The 24075-nt window shown below is 50.0% G+C and overlaps 1 protein-coding gene and 2 non-coding genes across 3 annotated transcripts; all 3 read right to left on the bottom strand.

Moving 5' to 3' along the window:
• Window positions 1-2077: 2077 nt before the first annotated feature.
• SLC3A2 (solute carrier family 3 member 2) lies at window positions 2078-8371 on the bottom strand. Its single transcript, XM_059403517.1, has 9 exons — window positions 7765-8371; window positions 7248-7421; window positions 6501-6595; window positions 4458-4526; window positions 4295-4353; window positions 3955-4135; window positions 3699-3842; window positions 2695-2778; window positions 2078-2581 (listed from the first exon to the last, which is right to left on the bottom strand). The coding sequence occupies exons 1-9, from the start codon at window positions 8195-8197 to the stop codon at window positions 2216-2218; spliced, it is 1605 nt and encodes a 534-aa protein (XP_059259500.1). The 5' UTR covers window positions 8198-8371; the 3' UTR covers window positions 2078-2215.
• Window positions 8372-19897: 11526 nt separating this feature from the next.
• On the bottom strand, window positions 19898-20081 carry LOC132008572 (U2 spliceosomal RNA). Its single transcript, XR_009401668.1, has one exon. It is a non-coding gene; the product is annotated as a U2 spliceosomal RNA (small nuclear RNA).
• Window positions 20082-23547: 3466 nt separating this feature from the next.
• On the bottom strand, window positions 23548-23740 carry LOC132008511 (U2 spliceosomal RNA). Its single transcript, XR_009401653.1, has one exon. It is a non-coding gene; the product is annotated as a U2 spliceosomal RNA (small nuclear RNA).
• Window positions 23741-24075: the final 335 nt, after the last annotated feature.

Below are 24075 nucleotides of genomic sequence, written 5' to 3' on the forward strand. Positions count from 1 at the left end.
CACTGTAACAGGGAAAGGGCTTTCGAAAAAGTGAAAGTCTACAGGAAATTGCAAAGCACGAAATCAGGATGAGGTTCCATGTTTAAGTGATACCGCGATGCCTCCCGGGCCAGAGGGGAGGCCAGGGCAGAGCGAGAGAGAAACAGGGAGGCTGGAGTCAGCCCCCTGGGAGCGGAGCCTCAGGGAGGAGCGGCCCAGACCAGACAAGGGCCAGAACCCGGAGGCGGTAGGAAGTAGGAGGCAGAAGGGATGAGGAAGGCAGAAAGAACCGAGGCCCAGCTGGCTGGCTGCCAAGGGCGTCTTCACGGGAACTGTGACCTTGGCACCAGAGTGTATGCCATTGCAGCCTTGGCTCGGGTGCAGGGTGAGGGAAACCAAAGTGAGCAAACGTGGATCAGGCCTTCACTGGAGCATCTAGTCTCTTGACCTGTCCCCTGTACTAGGACCCCCTTAGAGGCCCAGTTCCATCCTGTAGGAATCAACTGTTCTTTTCCCTAAGAAAGCTGGGAGGGCCCAACTTAACCCCCAGGGCTGTGAGGCCAACCTAAGGATCAGGACTGCCGGAGAAAGATCCTACAGAAAATCCCATGGATCTACCTGCAAAGTCTGTGCACATAGCTCGTCCACTACTGCTACCCCCGTAAGGCTAGTAAACTGCAGCCCTAACCACCCCCGACCTAGCCTCCCAGCTAGCAGGACAGCCCGGGAGTCCTCGAAAATCAAAGCCGGACCACACTGGCTGCTCGGAGCCCTCCAACTGCCATCCCACTCCCTCAGACCGTGTGTGGAGCGCAGTTCAGCTTAGCCAACATCTAAGCCCCTGAAATGTCCTGACAGGAGTGTTTACCTGGAGCCCTCAGACGTCAGTCAGTCTAACAGTGTGACTTACAAGAAGTGCTTTGGGACACACGACCTCTGGGAGGAAGTGGAGACTCGAGGTTGGCCATGTAGGCTCAGGGAAGCTTCCCTGCTGGGCCACACTGGGCATCATAAACCAGGGTCCAGTGCTCCACGGGGAGAGGACAACAACCCTCTGAGAGCTTCACTCCTCGAGCCCCCCCAGACTCCCCCCTACACACCCCATCCTCTGGTGGCACATGCATCCTTCCGCTATTAAAACACCATCATCTTGGGGCTTTCCTGAGTTCTGTAAGTCATTCTAGCAAACTATCCACAGAGGATGGTTTGAGGCCTGTGACTTGCAGCTGGTGTTTGAAGTGAGGGCAGTTATGTGGGACTGTGTCCTCAGACTGTGCTATTGGCCAAATTCTTTGTGACTGCCTTAACTGGGACCTTCGTGATCTGCCTCACCCCTGCCAATGAGACCCCATACCCTGATCCTTGAGTAAGGCATACCCTTGCCCAAGGGCCCCGGGACACCCCCTTCCCCAGGTATCTGGCAAAGGAACCCCCTCCTTCCATTTCAACATCCCCTTCCAGGAGAGGATGCCTCCAGCCCCTCCCCAAACTCCCTCCACTCCGGGCCCCGCCCTCCCTCCCCTGTTACTGTTTCCCCATCACTCCATCCACGGCCCTCTAAATGGCATTCACCTTTCTCCTCCATCTCCGCACTGAACTAGAAGCCCCAAGGAGAGAGGGATTTTATACTTTGTTCCCTCCTGGAACCCCAGCACCGGAAACAACTGTCAATGTGCTAAGGACACAGGCGAGTCCTGTTGAACGAATGCCCTCCAGTATCCTTTAGAAGTACCTCTTGGAAAACAAGCCCCCCCGCCTCTCCCTCTTCCTCCCTGAAAGGCCAAGTCTGCAAAAACAAGGAAACCTGACCACATTTGGCTGGAGACCATTGCTGAGGAAGAGAAGGGGAAAAAGCAGTTAAGACCCAAGACCTCCAGGAGAGGCCCCCGGCCCGATGCTAGTCCTAGCCCGGACCCCATGTTGTTGTGAGCTTGAAAGGCCCCTCCCTCCCTGGGCTAGAGCAGATGCACGAAACTCTCTGGCTCTGATCAGGATGGGCAGGTCTGGGGGGATGGGGGCAGAGGGGAAGGAAGGAGGGGGAGGGGGAGCAGGGAGGGGTGCCCCTGCCCCGACAGAGAAGTGGAGAGAAGGCAAGACCTCACCAGATGGGAGTGGCTTTTATTTGAAGCCAGAACACACTTTAATCTGGGGTTTCATCTGTAATCTGTAACAGTAAAAAAAAAGCAGGAAAAGAAACCAGGATCTGAAGGGCCCAGGTGAGGGGAGGGGGGTCCTGTCAGGCCACGTAAGGGAAGCGGAGCAACAGCCCTTCATACGGCTTCAGGTTCAGGTGCTCCAATTCCAGAGACACGCCCTCCTCACGGCCCACATCGGTGCTGAGCAGCAGGTTGACACTGGCCGGCAGGCTGGCGCTGGCCGGCACACCAGAGGCCCCCAACATGGCAGTGTGGCCCACACCCCCGAAGTTGAGCACCACCAGGAAGCGCTCGTTCTGGTCCCAGTGGCGGATGTAGGCGAAGAGGTCAGGCTCAGGGGAGGACAGCACGTGGAAGTCTCCGTGCAGCAGAGAGCGCTCCTTGCCCCGTTGGTCGCTCAGCCTCCGGAACAGGGAGAGGAGGGAACCGTGGTCTTCACTCTGGCTCTGCAAAGGACCACGGAGAGCAGGAAAAGATGAAGGACGCCCCTCGGCGCAAGCTTCTAGAAGCCACCTGCCCACCCTCTGCTGAGCAGGCCTGGCCCACCCAAAACCCTTACCTGTACACTCATGTTGGTACTTCCGAGTCCTGAGGTGTTGGGGAAGCTGGACTCATCCCAGAGCATGAATGGAGCCTTCGCAGGCTGAGCAGAGAAAACAGGACTTGGAAAAGGCCTGGGCCCGCTCTCCCTTCTCCTCCCTCTCCTTGTCCCACACCGTCCCCGAGTGTGGCCCGACCGTGGCCTGACTTCGACTGGACAAGCAAGGCAGGCTCGTGCCTCGGGTCGCTGCCCACACAGGGCTCTACCCTTGAGGGCTCTTTTCCCAGACGGCCATAGCCAGCTCCCTCACAGCCCTCCGGCCTCTGCTCTGCTGCCCCACCGGATCTTCTATGGCCCCTCGACAGAAAACGTCCCCCATCCCTGTCCTCCAGGCCCCCGGCCCTGCTCTCTCTTGCACAGCACTGAGCAGTACCGGGCACCTTCATTCTGTTTTATTATCTAACTTCACCACCTGCAGCTCTCCTGTGCACTGCTGTATCCTCTGCGGGGGGCACAGAGCAGTGACCCCAGAAAACCGCGGAGTAACCAGACAGCAGCTCCATGCACATCAGCCGGGGTACCAACCTCCAAGCCTATGGCTAAAGGTAAGCCAGCGCCTTCGTGCCCTTACCCCGACCACAGCAAGGGCTGCCCTGCATTTCTCGGACTCCTCTGGGCCCTCTCCTGAACCAGGAGTTGCTGGAGGGCACAGAGTCCCGTGAATGCGAGAACGAATGAACGAATGAGGGGTCAGGCAAGGGCTGGCTCCCATCCGAATACCCAGCGGGGGTCAGCTCAGCCACCGCATCTTAAAATAGGCTCTCACTGAATCCTACAAGAAGCGCAATATCCCAGAAGAGATGATCAAGGCGACGGCAGGGAAATGACCTGCCGAGGCCGCACAGCAACCGATCAGGGGACTAACCGGGGATCAGACTCGGTTTCAGACAAGGCACCCGTCTGCTTGCTGCCACCCACACAACCTCCCCACAGCGTGCGGGGGGGTAGGCGGCAAGCCGTACCTGGCCAGGAAGGGCAGCTGCCTCCAGGCCAATCTCATCTCCGTAGTTGAAAACCGGGGTGCCGGGCAGGGTGAACAGCAGCAGCTGGTAGAGACGGCGGAGGTGAGCCGGCACGAGGGAAGCCAGGAACCCTGTCTGGGACAGCTGCGGGAATGGACGCACGGAGGTGAACCCCAAAGCCCGCCTCTGCCTCCCCGAGCGCCCCCACCCCTGCCCACCAGCTGGCGCCTCCTCCCCCCCACACCATGGTACTCACGCTCCAGCTGCACCAGTGATCCTCAGTGGCGTTCAGATACTGGGTGACCAAGAATTCCATGCGCTCCCCACTGGAACCAGAGCTTGACAGGTATGAGCTCGTCAACAACAGGTCCTTGGTGGACCCGAGCAGGCTCAGGATCTGCCGAAGGTCAGAGGACTCGGTCCCGGCAATCAGCAGCCTGCACAGAGCAGGGGTGGGGGGCCAGGTTGGTAAAGAGCAAGAAAAGAATGAAGGTGGAGAAGGTTCTTTGGACTGGGAAGTCCTCGTCCCGGGGCCTAGCCCTCAACGGGAGCATCTCAGAATGCAGCAGAGCCGGCGGGAGAGGTCTAGCCCTCACCTATCTTCACTGAAGCTCTTGGTCATGTTCTGCCACTCAGCCAGGAACAAAGGTGCATCCTGGAGGAGAAAAAGCCAAGTCAAGGACAAGGGAATGCTACCAAACCCTCGAGAGTCCCTCTGCTCTCACCCAGGCTCTGCCTCTCACATGGAAAGGGACTCACCTCCAGACTCTCCACGTCCCGAACCTGGAACCCATCCACACCGGCCTGCAGCCAAAAACTCAGAGCATCCTACAGGGAAGGGGGCAAAAGAACAGGGAAAAGGTATTGATACTCTGACAAAGGCTTACAAAATTCACCCCATGTGGGGCGCCTGGGTGGCTCAGTGGGTTAAGCCTCTGCTGTGAGCTCAGGTCATGATCTCAGAGCCCTGGGATCGAGCCCCACATCGGGCTCTCTGCTCAGCGGGGAGCCTGCTTACCCCTCTCTCTCTGCCTGCCTCTCTGCCTATTTGTGATCTCTGTCAAATAAACAAAATCTTTAAAAAAAAAATTCCACCCACGTCAAACCCTGTCCAGGATGCACGTCCCCTTGACCTTGGGAGAGTCACTTGCCTTGACCAGCCTCACTTAACCACCTCTATCATAAAGGTTTAGCCTTCGTCCCTAACCCCCACCCCACCCGCTTCTGAACTATGACTGATTCTTAACGCTGCGGCATTTCACTTCTCTGTTCCTCCCCAGGGCCAATTGCACAGGTTCACCTTTGGACACCTATAGGAAAAAGCCCAAGAGAAAAAGTACGTTCGTAAACGTAACTTCATTTAACCCTTAGAATGTGCGGAATGCTTATATGCTCAGGTCAGAAATGAGGCAACACTCCCAGAGCAGCAAGGAAGCATGCCCAAGACCACAGTCCGAGAGCAGCGGACACGGGACCCGAAATGCTAGCCAAGATCCCACAAGTGTCCTTACTCCTCTGCCAGCGTCCTGAGGCCTGGGAAGGGTAGAAGGAAGACAGCAGGTCAGAGCAAGGCCAAGGATGAAAGAGCATAATTCAAAGCACAGCCCTGGGGCAGTCTAAAAGTGAAAGTCTCCACTGAAAAGTGGAGTCAGCTCTGCAGCACAGGCCCAGGCCTGAATTCCAGGCAACAGGTCAATGTAGAACACGGGGCCCCCAGCTCCACAGCCCCCGGCCCTGTGCTCTCTCCTCTCACCTCCATTTTCATTTTTTTTTACTGCCTCTCTTTTCATCTGAAGCTACCACACCTCACGCCGTACCATTTACCATCTAAAAACATCCCTGCATTAATAACTTTTAAGAGTTTGGGTTTTTTTAGAGTAAACTCTATCACCACCAACGTGGGGCTCAAACTCATGACCCTGAGATCAAGAGTCACCCTGAGATCAAGAATCACTCCTGACTGAGCCAGCCAGGTGCACCCGCACCCTCCCCTCCATCAATAACTCTTAAAGCATCTTCCAGCAATTAGCAAGGGCTGAACTGGATGACCAAGGGTCCTATGGAAATGCTAGGAGTAAAGAATTCTAACTCAGAGTCACAGGGGCCAACAAAGGGTCAGGGTCTGGTCCATTTTTACTCCACCCCTGCTGACCTGGTCAGTGTCCTAGAACCCAGGCACCAGGAGCTCAGACGACAAAGTCCCATTCCCAGCCTGCTGGGCAGTCTTTGCACCTATACCTTCACTCAGGGAAGGCAGATCACAGAAATGAGACTATCTAGGACCTCCAACCCTAAACACAGCAAGCCCCTCTGAACCTTAGCTTCTCCATTTACAGACAAGAGATGATAGGGTCCCTGTGTGGTCACAGAGAAATTCAGAACGCATACAGAACACATGGCACAGACCCAGACACGTACAAGCTCAGTCTGGGCTCTGCTCCAGAACACATCAAACAAGAGCTGGGAAACCAGACAGAACAGGAGTCCCACAGAGAAAGGGCTTCCTCTCCCAAAAGGAAGAAAAATCAAACCCAGATTGACATCTGAGAAATTCCTTTCCTGGCACTGTTACCATCAGAGTCAAGGAAACAAGAAAAATCACTGGTCAGAAAAGGAACAAGCAAAAGGGGGGGGGGTGCGCTGTTGGCCACCCATCCTGCCTGCGGGAGGAGTGCGCCAGTTTGGCTCCAAGGACCCAGGGTCCCCTCAGCTGGAGCCAGGTTCCGTTTACAGGGCTTGCCAGGAGGCTCAACACAGCCCCAACATCCAGTTTGCCCCTGCCGGCAGCATCAACACACTCACCTTCATCTTGGCGGCCACAGAGTTAATCTCTGTGGGGAGGAACCACGAGTTCTGGCCCCGGTAGTTGGGAGTGAGGTCCAGAATGACCCGGATGCCTGGAACAATGGAGAAAACCGGAGTCATGAGAAAGACTCTGGGGCGAGGGAAAAGTTAGAAATCAACAAACACAAGCCGGCAGACTATTCGGTATGTATCATGTGGCACACATGCTTAGATCTGAACCCAGCCTTAAGATCTTCTAGGGCAGCAGGCACACACTGTAGCGGAGAAGGCTGAGTTATGGGGCCCTGGGCTCCCCACCCCCAAAGTGTACCCTTTGATTTCATGTGGCTATTTTTCTCAAAAGGATCCGCTCCTCTGAAAGTTTAAAAGCCACTGAATTAGGGGCGCCTGGCTGGCTCAGTCAGTAAAGCATGTGAGTCTTGATCTCAGGGTCATGAGCTCAAGTCCCACACTGGGCAATGGAGCCTACTTAAAATAAAAATAAACCAGTGAATCAGAAAAAGCCTACATTTTGCAAACAAGGGCACTGAAGCCAAGAAGTAAAAGGGCTGGACACAAAGCAATTATGTCTCCGAACCACAGGACAATTTTAGGCTAAAGCCTAAGAAACTTCCCGCGTACCTGCCTTAGGAAAACTCAGACCCAGTCAGTTTTTGAACCCAATAAAATTCCTAATCTGTCCTTCCTATGGCCAGAAGGCCAAGCCCTTCTCAGCTGCTTCCCAGGCAACTCCAGGACACCCACTCTTTTTCTTGGCCGACTGCAAGAGACTGTCAAAATCTTCCTTGGAGCCAAAAGTGGGGTCGATCTGTTCCAAGTTGGTCCCCGCGAGGTCATCCTTCTGGTTCTTGTGAATTGGGCCCAGCACAAAGCCCTTCACCTTCAGGGTGCTCAGGTAATCGAGACGTTCCTTCAGGCCTGAAACCGGGAAGCAGGGTTGAGGTGAAGCCCCTCCGGGAGGCCCCTGATCCGCCCTATTCTCCCCTCTCCCGGGAATTCAGTGTGGGGTCGGGCGTGCGCTTCGATCACAAGACCCAGGGGTGCTGATGTAAGATGCCCGGCACATTACTTGAGAAACGTCAGCGCCCGGCTTCCGGAGCCGCAGGGGAAGGGAAGCCGCTGAGTCAGGTACCCACACCCCGCGCCAAGAGGGAGTGAGGGCGGCTTTCCTCCAAGAGAGGGAGGAAGGTGCGGGACGACTCCGGGGCGGGGAGGGAGGGGGTCAGGACTCCGGGTTTAACCCGCCGCGCACGGAGCTCACCGGCGAGGTCGCCCCCCTCGGGGCCCTGGAAGGCCTGAAGGTCGCCGATGCGGTAGAGGGCGCCCTTGTGCCACCAGCTCTGCGCCGGCAGCTTGCGGCAGCGCGGGGCCTGCACGATGATGACCACGGCGCCCGCGAGCATGCCGAGCCAGCCGAGCCAGAAGAGCACCAGCAGCGCCCAGCGCGTGCGCACCCAGCCGGGGCTGCCCGCCACCTTCAGCAGCTCCTCTTTGGACAGGCCGGTGAACTTGGCCGCGGCCGCCGCCTCCGCCTCGTCGTCGGCCACCTTGATCTTCACCAGACCGTTCTTCTCTGCGCCGCCCGCCACGACCGCCGCCGTGGCCGCCCCGGACGGCGCGTTCATCGGCTGCTTCTCGGGCTCCAGCTCGTTCAGCTCCACCTCCTTCAGGTCCACCTCTGTGTCCTGGCTCATGGTGCCCGCGGAACCGGCGACACGATGCAGCCTGCGGTCAAGTGGTGGCTGGACTCCTGTCCCTACCTTCCCGGCCTCACCACGGCTTCGGCACCGGCTCCGGGTACCAGCGAGCCCCGCACAAGCTTCGGCTACTGCGTCCGCGTCTGCCCGGGAATGGGCGCAGCCTCCGGGAAGAGACCGGGGAGCCCCGCCCCCGCCCGCCCCTTAAAGAGGAACGGCCCCGATCGCTCTTTCTGGGCCCCTACGGCTCCTTCCAGACCAAAGCCCAGAGAGCTGAGCCGCTTTTCGGTGGGCGGAGTCTGATTTGTCCCGCCCCGCGAAGGGGACCTGGAGGGACAGTCCAGAGCCACGGGGGGACCGGCCCCTCCCCTCCCACTCCGAAAGCGGGGGCGCACCCGGACGCGGTCCTCCGTCTGCCCCTGGCCTGGGGCTCAGGCCACCGCGTGGTGGTTCCCACTTCGCATGGCCTCTGGCGCTCTCTGAGCCGGCGGCACGGAGCTCCCCTCTTTCCCCGATCTTGCTGCGTCTCCTCCAGCTTCTGGGACTTGGCGCTAGACCTCCGCTTCCCCGCAGGGCTTCCTCGTCCTTCAAGACTCATCTTGAGTCCAGTTCAGACAGTTCATCACGTTGCAACTATTCGGCGCCCACCACAATGCGTTTTTATTAACTTGACCAAAGGAACTCTAACCCGATCTTCATGATGTTTTAAGACGAATCTGTTCGGACAGGAGAGTTGAAGCTGACACTCTCGGTTTTACCCTACCCCACCCCCAGTTTCTGGCTCCAGGATGTCGGGCGGCGAGGAATCCGACATCCAGAAGAGCCTTGGGCGCCTGCTGGGCAAGCTCGGGCCTGTAGCAAACATTCCAAGGTTGGGCCTCAGTTAGAGACATCCACCATTTTCCTACAACAGACCGCCTTTTCCCCACTTTGCAGGGCCTCCCACAGAGGAGCCCGATCTCCCCAGGGTGCCCGGGGTTCCCTGACCCACCCGCCCCCGCGCCCCCATCACTTCACTGTTCTAAACCTTGGAGGCCTTGAAAATCATCTAACCTCCCTCCACGGAGATCCTGGGATGGAGGGGAAGTGGGATAGAGACAAGGTTCACAGCAAGAAAAAAAAAAAACAGGTTCGTAACAGGGACTGCGGGACATCAACAGCACGGGGCCCAGACGCCGGGAACTTATTGTTCCTGACCAGTGCCAGCCGGGTTATTTTCAGAAAAGAGCTGAAGGAAACAAGTTCTTTCTCCCTCTCCACCTGGGCTGGAAGCCAAGATAGCTGTGTATTTGGAAGAAAGCAGAAGCCAAGATCTGAAGAAACAGCAGACAGAAAGGGGGTCCAGAGGAGAGCCAAAGGTGTGGAAAGGCTCATCTTCTGCCTTTCCCGTTCTGCATGCCACAGCCCACCCCCACCTAGGAAAGCCAGAACTAGAGGGAGGCAGGCCAGGGGGTATAGGGTGGATGTCAGAGGAGTGCGCAACTATGATAGTAAGTCCAAGGTGCCCTGGGCATGGCAGATAAGTGCCAGCCAGAGGCGCTGAACAGACTTTATTTCCAGGGTGAAAGCTCAAGGTTGAGAGCTGGGGTCAGAAGCTTAAGACAGTCCAACATAACATCTCTGGGAACATACCATCTCACTCACACCAACCCCCGCCATGCTTCCAGACAGAAGAAGCTAACTCCTTCTGTGTGCAGTGAAGAAGCTCGCCACTGACCTCCCCAAGTTTATCACCTCCCCACACACCTTCCACGGGGACTAGCCACGCAGCGACATCAGCCTTCGAACACCTGCCAGTCCCACAGCATGCCCAGCTGGGTCAGTCGTCTGCATCTCGGCACCTGCCATTCTGTGTCCTTCCCTTCTGCTCAACCTCAAGAAGCTCCTGCTCATTCAAGACCTAGCTCAGATGACGGTTTTTCTCAACTTCTCCAACAGAATTCTTTTTCCATCCACCTCTGCTACAACACATACCCTGTTTGTTTATTACATTTCCTTTTCTGAGTGTCCGCACTTGTGGACAAGCGGCAGGGGCCTTGTGCTATGTCCACGGCCCTGCCTACTTACAGAAGTAGCTTAAGTAGGCGCGTCACAGGTGTTTGGAAAATGCGGGGATGAATTACACCAGTCAAACCCAAATATTTCCCTTCTTAGAAACAACAAAAGCAGCAGACGAAGATAAATGGGGAGAAGTGAAAGAACACGTGAATAACACTGTATGCTATCATAAGCAAGCAAAACAGGGGCGCCTGGCTGGCTCAGTCCTTGGAGCTCGTGACTCTCGCTCTCCGGGTTGTGAGTTTGAGCCCCAGAATGGGTGTAGTGATTACTTAAAAAATAAAATCTTTAAAAGTAAAGAGGGAAGGAAGAAAGAAGAGAGGGAAGGAAGGAAAAACAAACCATAGCTTGTTCAACCAAAGTGAAGTAATAGATCTAAGGGAAGGAATGGAGAGAAAGAGGGCAGAAGGTGGCTCGGGAGACTCGGATCCTTCAGTGTCTTTTGATACATATAAAATTTTAATATCTACGTAGGAGTGCAGAGTAGATCATTTGTCAAGAAGAATTAAGCCTTCAAGAGAAGGCTGGAACAAGGCGGAGATAAAAGGGGTCCGAAGGTCCAGAGGCCCCATGAGGCCATGTGTTTTCAGCACTTTACACTCAGGCGGGCCGACAGGGGGTTGGGCCCTGAAATACAGAGGGCCAAGTGTACAGAGAGAATTCCTTTCTAACCCCCCGTTGCAAAAATTCATGTCACGTGCTTGCCAGCAAATGAGGATGGCAGTTGATCCTTGAACAATGCAGGAATTAGTGGCGCAGCCAAAACCCTACATGGAACTTTTGACTCCCCCAAAACTTAACCACTAATAACCCTCCAATAATGTAAACGGTTAACACATATTTTGTAGGGTATATGCATTATATCCTGTATTCTTACAATGAAACTGGAGAAAAGAAAACGTGATTCAGGAAATGAAAAGAAAGGGAAACTTTTTTTAATCTGCATATAAGCTATGTGATACTGCCCCGTGTTGTTCAAGGGCCAACTATACTTGATCTGAGCCAAAATACAAAAAGGATTTCCAAAGTCAGAGCAAGGTGGAAGGACAGTTTAAAATTCTCTAGGAGACTGTCTGTCCAATAGACTCTACAACTTTGCCAAAACCCAAGGCATTATTCCAAAGACCCAGAAACAAAGCGTCCAGGCTCTGTTTCTGAAATAGTCACTGGAGCACCTGGGTGGCTCAGCTGGAAGTGTCTGCCTTCAGCTCAGGGTCCTGGGATGGAGCCCCACATCCAGCCCCCTGCTCAGCAGGGGGTCTGCTTCTCCCTCTCCCTCCACCCCTCCCCCTGCTTATCCTCTCTCCCTCTCTCTCTCTCTTTCTAAGTAAGTAAGTAAGTAAGTAAGTAAAATCTTTTTTTAAAAAAAGTAAGGTAACCCCTGGGGCAAATAATACATTATATGGGTTTTTTTAATAGTTTATTTATTATTTGACAGAGAAAGAGAGAGATCACAAGTAGGCAGAGAGGCAGACGGAGAGAGAGGGGGAAGCAGGCTCCCCGCTGAGCAGAGAGCCTGATTCGGGGCTTGATCCCAGGACCCTGAGATCATGACCTGAGCTGAAGGCAGAGGCTTAACCCATTGAGTCACCCAGGTGCCCCTACATTATATGTTAATAAAAAAAAAAATTGGGGGGGGGCACCTGGGTGTCTCAATGGGTTAAGCCGCTGCCTTCAGCTCAGGTCATGATCTCAGGGTCCTGGGATCGAGTCCCGCATCGGGCTCTCTGCTCAGCAGGGAGCCTGCTTCCCTCTCTCTCTCTCTGCCTGCCTCTCTGCCTACTTATGATCTCTGTCTGTCAAATAAATAAATAAAATCTTAAAAAAAAAATTTTTTTTTTAAATCCCAATGCCAAAAAAAAAAAGTAAGTTAAATAAAATATCCATTAGCTTTGGGGAGTTCAGACATTTGAAAACTGGGTCATGGCTGAAGGTAAGGCCCTGAGCATTTGGAAGTTAAAGCACTGTGGAAATGAAAGCAGAGAAGGAGGGGGGATAAAAGCCAGAAAGAGTAAAGGAAATACAACTAAAGCCACCTGTTAGAAGAGAAATAGATACACCATCTGAAAAGTATCTGGCACTCAAGTAAATCAGACAAATGAACAACACTGCTGGGAGCCTTTCTCTCTAATGCAACCAAGTATCAAAAGAGAGAAACATCAGAGATCTAGCAGATCAATTTACAGAAGAGACAAAGAAGCATTTTTAACATATTATTCTTGGATAGAAGACATCAGGTATCTATCTGATCAGAGACAATACTGATCTCATGCCAGAGGCAAAATGGTAATAAGAGATTCACTCAGCTTTAACCGACTGAAGCCCTCCAACATCACACCCTTCTACCATCCTAGTCCCACAATGCTGGTGGGTGACATCATTTTCCCATCCCTTGTGACTTTCAGAACTTTCTACTGTCAGGTGCCTGCGTGAAGCATATGCCTTCAGCTAAGGGCATGATGTCCAGGTGCTAGGATCGAGCCCCACATCAGGCTTCCTGCTCAGACATGAGTCTGCTTCTCTCCCTCTCCCTCCGCCCCTCCCCACGGCTTGTTCTCTCTCTCTCTCAAATAAATAAATAAGATCTTATTTTTTTAAGTTTATTCTTTTTAAAAATATTTTATTTATTTATGGGGCATCTGGGTTGCTCAGTGGGTTAACGTCTCTGCCTTCGGCTCAAGTCATCGGACTCTCTGCTCAGCAGGGAGCCTGCTTCCCCTCTCTCTCTGCCTGCTGCTCTGCCTACTTGTGATCTCTCTCTGTCAAACAAATAAATAAAATCTTTTAAAAAAATATTTTATTTATTTATTTGACAGACAGAAAACAGGTAGGCAGAGAGGCAGGCAGAGGGAAGAAGGCTCCCTGCTGAGCAGAGAGCCCGATGCGGGGCTCGATCCCAGGACCCTGGGATCATGACTTGAGCCAAAGGCAGCCATTTTTAATCAATTGAGCCACCTAGGCGCCCCAATAAATAAAATCTTTAAAAAAAATTTTTTCTTTCATCACGTTCTTTGGAAGAAGATTACTAAGTACAGCCACAGTCAAGGCGTGGAGTTAAGCTCCCCCTCCGTGGAGTGGGCAAGGGGGCGCTATCTACATGAATTACGTGGGATTTTCTGTACAGGAGATTTGTCTCGTCTCCTTTATTTATCTAGTCATTTCTTTATGTCAGTACGGACTCATGGATATTTATTTTATACTTTGGTTTAGAATTCAATACTATATTATTGGGGTCTTCCTTCAAATTTTTCCATCTTTGGCCACTGTGAGCTCTGTCGGGTTGGCTCCTTTAATACACTTCTCTTCCCCCGTCCCCCTGTCTCTCCCTCAGACACACTTGTTTTGAGCACTTCCTTATGTGCTGGCTCTACAGAATGGTCTGGGCTCATCTTCTTTGTACACCAGAGCCCCAGCCCCACAATCAGCCACTTCTCCAAGGAGCCCTGGTTTCTTTTATTGGAGAAAGGTATTAAAAACCAAGATCTGGGCACTCAGGCACCTTTTGATAAACAAAAGTTAACCATAAAATTGTTGTTGGTCTTGGTAGGTTATCTGGATTTGGGGGAAAAAAAAACATATCGATGTTTTCTTTCATGTTTTTATTTTTGGTGACTTATTTTAAAAATCTTTCTTGGGGCCCCTGGCTGGGTCAGTCAGGAGAGCATGCAACTCTTGGTCTCGGGGTTGTAAGTTAGATCCCCATGTTGGGTATAGAGATGACTAAAAAATAAACAAAAAAAATTTTTTTCTCTAAAAAAGTCTTTCTTTACTTTAAGGTCTGGAAGATTTTCATCAACACTTTCCATGCAAAAATGTAAGGTTTCGTTTTTGACATTTAAGTCTTTAATCCATCTTTAATTGATCTTTATTTATGGTATAAGGTAGAAAGGCCAATCTTGTCTTTTTTATAAATGGCTAACTGCGATATGATAAAAGCAGAGAGAGAGAGAGAGAGAGAGACAGAGTACACAAACATGGCTTTTGTCCCTAGTTCCTAACACTGAATTCCTAAATCCCTTGGAATTCCTGGGTGATAAGAAAGTCTTTCCTTCCAAGGAGGCCAATCTTGGTGATAGCTTCGGGGTGGGGACTGCCCACTAGAAAAACAGAGGCAGGACAGTCCCATCGCCCACCTTCCAGCAAGGGGAGGGGGCTGGAGATGGAGTTGATCACCAAAGGCCAATGATCATGCCTGCGTCATGGAACCTTTGCAAAAACCCTAATCGATTGGGCTTGGAGAACTTCCGGGTTAATGAACATGGACAGGGAAGTTGACACATCCCATGTCCACAGGATCAGAAGATCCTGTGCTTGGAATCCTTCCAAAGTCACCCTATGTACCTCTTCATCTGACTGTTCATTTGTTTCCTTTATAGCATCCTTTATAATAAATTGGTACTAGTAAGTAAAGTGTTTCCCTGAGTTCTGTGAGCTGTTACAGCAAATTCAGACCTGAGGAGGGGCTTGTAAGAACCCCGATTTATAGCCAACTCAGAAGTGTGGGTAACCTGGGACCCACAACTTGAGATCGGTGTCTGCTGTAGCCGGCGGGCACTCTTGTAGGACTCAGCCCTTAACCTGTGGGGTCTATGCAAACCAAGGATGGTTAATGTCAAGTCAAATGAAGTGGTAAGCCTTCCAGTGTGGGGCACAGAATTAGAAAGTTGTTTGGTGTGGAAACTCATATTCTGTGGTGTCAATATTCTGAACAGAAAACAGATCGTAGTCATGTCAACCAAGAAAAGGAGGTGAAATTGGTGTCCCAAAATTGCAACTTGGGGAGCACAGATTCCAGAGTAGCCAGAAAAAGTGTCCCACTCATTTGGTTTAAGCAAGAGGGTTTTTTTTTTTAATATTTTATTTATTTGACAGAGAGAAATCACAACTAGGCAGAGAGGCAGGAAGAGAGAGGAGGAAGCAGGCTCCCCGCAGAGCAGAGAGCCCGATGTGGGGCTCGATCCCAGGACTCTGCCCGAAGGCAGAGGCTTTAACCAACTGAGCCACCCAGGCGCCCCTAAGCAAGAGGTTTTAATGAGAAAGAACAGAGAGCCTGGGTGGCTCAGTCGTTAAGCGTCTGCCTTCAGCTCAGGGCATGATCCCAGGGTCCTGGGATTGAGCCCTCCACTGAGTTCCCCGCTCAGCAGGAAGCCTGCTTCTCCTTCTCCCACTCCCCCTGCTTGTGTCCCTCTCTCACTGTCTCTCTCTGTCAAGTAAATAAATAAAATCTTTAAACACACACAGACACTTTTGATTACTATCTAATCGATGATTCTATTAGTGCTATCAATTGAAACTGTTCTTGGTATGCGGTAGTTAACTTTTCTCTCCTCATAAAATTCCAAGTTTTATGGTTCAAATACCAGTCGTTATGTTGGGATTTTATGAGGAACTGCTGGTTAAACAGTTACTGCTTCTGGCCCAGTTTAGAGTGCATTAGTGGGACTCCTGGGGGGCTCAGTCATCAAGTATCTGCTCGGCTCAGGTCATGATCCCAGGGTCCCAGGATCCAGCCCCGCATTAGGTTCCCTGCTTGGCAGGAAGCCTGTTTCTCCCTCTCCCACTCTCCCTGCTTGTATTCCCTCTTTCGCTCTCTCTCTGTCACATAATAAATAAAATCTTTAAAAAAAAAAAAAAAAGAGCGTTAGTTAGAAAGGAAATTGGAGGGGTACCTGGGTGGCTCTGTTGTTAAGCGTCTGCCTTCAGCTCAGGTCATGATCCCAGCATCCTGGGATCGAGTCCCACATCGGGCTCCCCCTGCTCAGCGGGAAGCCTGCTTCTCCCTCTCCCACTCCCCCTGCTTGTGTTCCCTCTCTCACTGTCTCTCTCTGTGTCAAATAAATAAATAAGTCTTAAAAAAAAAAAGTTAAAGGAAATGGATCTTCTAGCAAGTTGAGAACAAAGATTCCCTTTCATCCTCTAATTAGAAAGCAGCATTAGAACTGATTAGCCAGTTTCTTTAAAACAGTAGTACCAATATTTTTTTTAATTCCAATATAGCCAACATACAGTGTTATATTAGTTTCAGTTGTATGATATAGTGATTTAACACTTCCATGCATCGCCCAGTGCTCACCAGACAAGGGCAGTCCTTGGACCCCTGGGTGGCTCAGTAGTTAAGTGCCTGCCTTTGACTCAGGTCATGATCCCAGGGTTCTGGGATCAAGTCCTGTGCTCGCTTCAGCAGCACATATACTAAAAAAAAATGGGATCAAGTCCTGCATCAGGCTTCCTGCTCAGTGGGGAGCCTGCTTTCTTCCTCTGGCTCTATCCCTCCCCTCTGCTTGTGCTCTCTCTGTCTGTCAAATAAATAAATAAAATCTTAAAAAAAAAAAAAAAAGACAAGGGCACTCCTCAATCGCCATCCCCTGTTTCACCCATTCCCCCATCTTCCTCCCCTCTGGTAACCACCAGCTTGTTCTCTAGAGTTAAGAGTTTTCTTGGTTTGGGGCGCCTGGGTGGCTCAGTGGGTTAAGGCCTCTGCCTTCGGCTCAGGTCATGATCCCAGCGCCCTGGGATCGAGCCCCACATCGGGCTCTCTGCTCAGCAGGGAGCCTGCTTCCTCCTCTCTCTCTGCTTACTTGTAATCTCTGTCTGTCAAATAAATAAATAAAAATTTAAAAAAAAAAAAAAGAGTTTTCTTGGTTTGTCTCTGTTTTTTCCCCCTTTGCTCATCTGTCTTGTTTCTTAAATTCCACATATGAATGAAATCCTCTGGTATCTGTCTGGAGCACCTGGGTGGCTCAGTTGATTAAGCATCTGACTTAGGCTCAGGTCAAGATCTCAGGGTCCCAGGATCTAGCCACACATCAGGCTTCCTGCTCAGTGGGGAGCCTGCTTCTTGCTCTCCCTTTGTCCCCCCCCCACAACAGTCACATTCTCTCTCTCAAATAAATAAGTCTTTTTTTTTTTTTAAAGATTTTATTTATTTATTTGACAGATCACAAGTAGGCAGAGAGGCAGTGGGGGGGCGGGGCGGGGAGAGCAGGCTCCCTGCTGAGCAGAGAGCCCAATGCAGGCCTCGATCCCAGGACTCTGAGATCATGACCTGAACCAAAAGCAGAGGCTTAACCCACTGAGCCACCCAGGCGCCCAACAAATTAAAATCTTAAAAAAAAAAAAAAAATCGTATGGTATTTGTCTTTCTCTGAGTTATTTCCCTTGGCATAATACTCTGTAGCTCCATCCACAATGTTGCAAGTGGCAAGATTTCATTCTTTTTTTTTTTTAAGATTTTATTTATTTATTTGACAGACAGAGATCACAAGTAGGCAGAGAGGCAGGCAGAGAGAGAGGGGGAAGCAGGCTCCCTGCGGAGCAGAGAGCCCGATGCGGGGCTCGATCCCAGGACCCTGGGAGTCATGACCCGAGCCGAAGGCAGAGGCTTTAATCCACTGAGCCACCCAGGCGCCCCTCATTCTTTTTTTATGCCTGAATAATATTCCATTGTGTGTACAGACCACATCTCCTTTATCCATTCATCTGTCGATGGACACTTGAACTGCTTCCATAATTTGGCTACTGTAAATAATGCTGCTATAAACCTAGGGCTCCATCTAGCCCTCTGAATTAGAGTTTTTTTATGGTTGGGGCAAGGGGTAAATACCCAGCACTGCAATTGGATTGTAGGGTAATTTCAGAACCTCCATGATGTTTTCCATAGTGACTCCATCAGTTTCCATTCCCCCCTGAGAGTGCAAGAGGGTTCCTTTTCTTTCCACACTTGCTGTTTCTTCTGTTACTGATTTCCGCCACTCTGACAGGTGTGAGGGGTATCTCATTGTAGTTTTGATTTGCATTTCTCTCATGATGAGTCATGCTGAGCATCTTTTCGTGTGTCTGTTGGCCATCTGAATGTCTTCTTTGGAGAAATGTCTGTTTGTATCTTCTGCCCATTTTTAACTGAATTATTTGTTTTTGGGGGTGTTAATTTGTAAAGTTCTTTATGTATTTTGGATACTAATCCTTTTTGGATATGTCATTTGCAAATTTCTTCTCCCACTCAGTTGGTTGCCTTTTAGTTCTGTTGACTGTTTCCTTCATTTCTGCATAGAAGCTTTTAATTTTGATGAGGTCTCAGTAGTTTATTTCTGCTTTTATTTCCCTTGTCTAAGGAGACTTATCTAGAAGAAATGTTGCTATGGCCGATGTCAGAGACCTTACTGTCTGTGTTCTCTTACAAGTTTTTTATGGTTTCAGGTCTCACATTTAGTTTACTACCAGTAATTTACAAAACACTTTTATAAGTAATTAACATTCAATTTTTCAAAAAGATTTTATTTATCTATTTGACAGAGAGAAAGAACACAAGCAGGGGGAGTGGGAGAGGAAGAAGCAGGCTCCCCACTGCAGGGAGCCCGATGCAGGGGCTTGATCCCAGGACACTAGGATCATGACATGAGCCAAAGCCAGATGCCCATCCAACTGAGCCACCCAGGCACCCACTAACATTCAATTTGCAAGAAAAATTGACACTTAAATGTTTTTCTCTACTTACTTACAGAAAATTCTGTACAGAAAAATCAAGTTGAGGGGTGCCTGGCTATCTCAGTCAGTAGAGCAAGAAACTCTTGATCTCGGGGTTGTAGGTTCAAGCCCCATGTTGTGTGAAAGATTACTTAAAAGATAAAATATTTTAAAAAAAGAAAAATCAAATTGAATCCACAAATTACTAGAAGAAGAGTTCAATAAAAACCAGACACAAGGGGCGCCTGCGTGGCTCAGTTGGTTAAAGCCTCTGCCTTCAGCTAAGGTCATGATCCCAGGGTCCTGGGATGGAGACCCGCATTGGACTCTCTGCTCAGCAGGGAGCCTGCTTTCCTTCCTCTCTCTGCCTGCCTCTCTGCCTACTTGTGATCTCTGTCTGTCAAATAAATTTTTAAAAAAGAAAAAGAAAACTAGACACAAAACAATTGTTCTGCATGCCAGGAGCAAACAACTAGAAAAAAAATTTTTTTGAGATTTTTAAATTTTATTTATTTGACAGGGAGAAACACAGTGAGAGAGGGAACACAAGCAGGGGGAGTAGGAGAGGGAGAAGCAGACTTCCACTGAGAAGGGAGCTTGATCATAACTTGAGTTGAAGGCAAACACCTAACAACTGAGCCTCCCAGGTACCCCCCCCCCAAGTTTTTTAAGTTGCCATTTATACTAACAACTGTTAACCTTCAAAATAAACTATCAGTTATTTTGCCAGCAAGGACGGGATTATGCAGGAATAGCAGAGAATTGCAATTCAGGATATGTGGGCAGTTTGCAACAGTCTATACAACTGAAAGTACCCTTGCTATTATCCAGAAATGTCACTTCTAGATTCACAGCCCAGAGAAACTCTCAGACATGTCCACAAAGCAACATACAAAAAGATCTCACGCAGCATTGGTTAAAGCATCAAATATTTGGTCATCTGAAAAAATGCCTATCACCAGGGGACAAAATAATTTGTAGAAAATTTCTCAATAGAATACTACAAATGACTAAATCTTAAAGAACCAGGGCAGAAAAGACAAAATGTGCATCACAAATAAAGCATGAAAGGCAGAGGGGAGACAGCAGGTTCACCTTGAATTTTTTATTTCAAAAACCAGAAGACACTATGGAGTACCGACAGGCTGCATTTTAACTGACTGCTATCCCGAAAGGGAGACCCATACCATTCACGGAGGTACTGTGCTCTCAGATTGGTCTGTGGAACGGACGGAGCCAGCCTCCCCTCAATCTCCCTGTTCCAAAAATCCACTTCATAAAATACCCTCAGGTAGAGGATTTACAAAACATTAAATGATAAGAACACATGCTATTCATGATCTTGGACCAAAAAAAACAAAACAACCTACAATTAAGTTTCCCATCAGACCTTGCTTCCCAAATTTTCACTCAAGGCAATAAAAGCAGGCTTAAAGCTGTCCCTGATAAAATTCCACATCGCAACTCTTCCAAAAACCAGTCTAACCCTTCCCTGGGAGACCTTCCCACTGGCAGAATTGAGACATTCTGTTCTCAAATTGAATTTTTCCCAGAGGTCAATGCCCTTGTTCCAGCTCCCAGCAGAGCGCTGCTCCTTTGCCTGCCCCTTCTCCGCTAACGGAGGCAGTGCCTCTTGCTGCCAGGAGGAGGCAGACACTGCTTCCATCTCAAGAGCTGCCCTTGGCGAGGAAGCTGTCTACAGTTGACTATTTCTCCTAACAACCTCTTCAGAAGCTTACTTCAAAGCACAGCGCAGGCGTTCAGTGAATTCCAGTGTCATGCCTTGTTCTACAAAACAGATGCCTTGTTCTATAAAATAAATCATACAGATGCGATTTCTGCCCTCGGGGACGTGGTTAATGGGTCAAGGAGCACAAGGAAAGGAATGCAGTAGTGACATTAAAACTGAAAAAATGGGGTGCCTGGGTGGCTCAGTGGGTTAAGCCTCTGCCTTCAGCTCAGGTCATGATCTCGGGGTCCTGGGATTAAGACCCGCATCATGCTCTCTGCTCAGCAGGGAGCCTGCTTCTCCCTCTCTCTCTGCCTGCCTCTCTGCCTACTTGTGATCTCTCTCTTTCTCTGTTAAATAAATAAATAAAATCTTAAAAAAAAAAAAAAAGAAAAAGAAAGAAGGAAGGAAAGAAAAAAGATCACTCTGGGCACCTGATTGGCTTGGTGGGTGGAGCGTCTGCTTTCAGCTCAGGTCATGATCCTAGGGTGCTGGGATAGAGCCCCATGTCTGGCTCCTTGCTCAGCAGCGAGTCTGCTTCTCCTTCTTCCCCTGGCCCTCTCCCCTGCTCATGCTCTCTCTCTCTCTCTCTCAAATAGATAAATAAAATATTTTTAGAAAGAAAAAAAAAAGGATCATTCTTGGGGTGCCTGGGTGGCTCAATCAGTTAAGCATTTGCCTTTGGCTCAGGTCACGGTCTCAGGGTCCTGGGATCAAACCCTGTGTTGGGCTCTCTGCTCAGCGGGGAGTTTGCCTCTCCTCTCTCCCTTTGAGCTCTCTCTTCAAATAAAAAATCTTAGGAAGGAAGGATGGATGGAAAGGAGGGAGGGCAGGAGGGAGGAGAGAGAAAAAGACTACCCCAGCTATAATATGGAGAATGGATTAGAAGGGGGTAAAGTCAGGGGTTCCTGGCTGGCTCAGTCAGTAGAGCATAGGACTCTGGATTTGGGGGTTGTGAGTTCAAGCCCCCTGTTGGTTGGAGATTACTTAAAAATAAACTAGAAGAAGAAGAAGGAGAGAGAGAAGAAGGAGCAGGAGGTAAAGTCAGACCCAGGAAACCAGGTTGGAAATCTGCAGCAGAAATCCTGGGGAGAATGGCTTAAGCTAGGGTACTGACAAGGAGAAAAGCAGCTGCTGATATCTAGAAGCTGGCCTGGCACTTACACCAAGGCCTTGGTGTTCTCCTGTTGAACATAATTTCAGAATATCAACATAAGACAAGGCCACTCTGATCATGATGGGTCAAATCAAAAGAAGCCCATTCTATATAATAACATCTGAACACAGAAAAAACATGAACACTGCCCAAATCACAAAAGTCCAAGCAGCTCCCTATCCTGCTAATATGAGTGACTGTTGTTTCTTTACCAATCATAGGTTAGCCTCATCTGACCACTGTCTTCCCTCCTTCTAGATAAGACTTATTCAGATACTGAATAATGGGGCGCCTGGGTGGCTCAGTGGGTTAAGCCTCTGCCTTTAGCTTGGGTCATGGTCTTGTAATCCTGGGATCGAGCCCCGCATCGGGCTCTCTGCTTGGCAGGGAATCTGCTTCTCCCTCTCTCTCTGCCTGCCTCTCTGCCTACTTGTGATCTCTCTGTCAAATAAATAAATAAAATCCTTTTAAAAAAAAAAAGATACCCAATAATAAACGATGCCACTTCCCAAAAGCAATGAATCCAAAGTAAAGCCTCACTTGTTTAAACCCTCCCCCCAAACACCTAACACAAGCCCAGATCCTAAAATAAGTTCTAACAGCCTCCTACTGAGACACCCTGTGGTTTCCCATGGTATGTGTTCCTCCTCCCTGTAACAAGCAATAAACTCATGTTGCTCCAATACAAATACGTTCCTGGAAGTCTTTGACCGGAGACCACTTACAGTTTATCAGCACTGGAGATAATGACCACACCTGGTTTAGACCACTGAGCAAGAGAGGGCCCATTGGAGAAGGAACAGATTTGTAGGAAAAGATGATGAATTCAGTTTTGGACAAGCTGAACAGGTTATGGGCCATCCCAGTGAAGATGTCCGGCAGACCGTTAGATACAAAAGTGTGCAGTCAGGAGATCCTGGGTTGAGACGATGTTGGGGACATGGCAGCATATGTATATGGTAAATGAGGCTAAGATTCTGAGTAAGTTGGTCTAGGCAGAGCATAGTGAGTGAGAAAACAAGTGGACTGGGGCAGAACCCTGAAGAACGTGTAGGGATAGAGCGTGAAAAATGGCCAAGAAGCAAGAGGAGACCCAGGAGAGTGCCGGGTATCAGAAAGCAAGGATGGAGAGCAACTTCAGGAAGAAAGGCAGGTCAAGGGCACCTGGGTGGCTCAGTGGGTTAAGCCACTGCCTTCGGCTCAGGTCATGATCTCAGGGTGCTGGGATCGAGTCCCACATCGGGCTCTCTGCTCGGCAGGGAGCCTGCTTCCTCCTCTCTCTCTCTGCCTCTCTGCCTACTTGTAATCTCTCTCTGTAAAATAAATAAATAAAATCTTAAAAAAAAAAAAGAAAGAAAAAGAAAAGAAAGGCAGGTCAACAGGGTCAAATGCTACTGAGAGGCCAAGAGGCACAACGTATTGGAGCACCTGACTGCTGCCATGGTGAGCCATGTGACTCTTGGTCTTGGGGTCCTGAGTTCCAGTCCCACGTTGGGTGTGGAGATTACTTTAAAAGGGGGCAGGGGGTGTCTGGGTGGATCAGTCGGTTAAATGTCTGACTTCGGCTCAGGTCATGATTCCAGGCTCCTGGGATCAAGCCCCGCATTGGGTTCCCTGCTCTGCAAGACATCTACTTCTCCCTCTCCTTCTGACCCTCCCCTCTGCCCATGTTCTGTCTCTCACTTTCTCACTCTCTCCAATAAATAAAATCTTTTAAAAATATTTTATTATTATTTTTTAAATAAAAGATGAAAGTATCTTCTGGGATGAAGTGAGTAAGATCAGTAGTGGCCTTGGTGGAGGGGCCAGTACCGGAGCCAGAGTGCAAGGGGTTAAGAAGAGAATGGGAAGCAAAGGGCAGTTTCAGAGATTTCTCTTTGTCCTTCCCACTGTGGTAGCTCTTCTTCCCAGGCGGGACACCTGATGTGAAGTTCATCTAACTCCAAGTACATCAACCCTGTTCAACACCCAGGGACCAGGGAAATGATGCGTGGAGTACACACAGCAAGCTCCCATTCCAGCTCCCACTCCCAAAATCAGTGGAATACATTGTTCTCAGATAGAGGACGCATCAGATGTTAAACTGGTAAGAACAGATACCACATTGATCTTAGCCAAAAGGCCGAGAATCGCTAATACCGGTATCAACCCTCCATCATCCCAAACCTTCCTCCCTCGGGTCGACAAACACCGCACTCGAGCCCGTCGTTATACTTTTCAACATCCTCATCTCCCTGAAACCAGGCTATTGCTTCCCAAGGTCATGCTTCACCACAATCCAGATAATTCTGGTTTCAAACTTTGATTGTTTCTCCACTGAGGTTGCGGGCGGGTCTGCCGATTCCTAGCAGAGCCGTGGTTACTTGCATAACCTCTTCCTCCCTTTAGGGAGGCAGTACCTCTCGTAGCCACCTGGGGGCAGGGTTGCTCCCTGAGCGAACTCGCCGGACCCCTAAGCAAGGAGCTCAT

The sequence above is a fragment of the Mustela nigripes genome, chromosome 1 (assembly GCF_022355385.1).
Source record: "Mustela nigripes isolate SB6536 chromosome 1, MUSNIG.SB6536, whole genome shotgun sequence".
NCBI lineage: Eukaryota > Metazoa > Chordata > Mammalia > Carnivora > Mustelidae > Mustela > Mustela nigripes.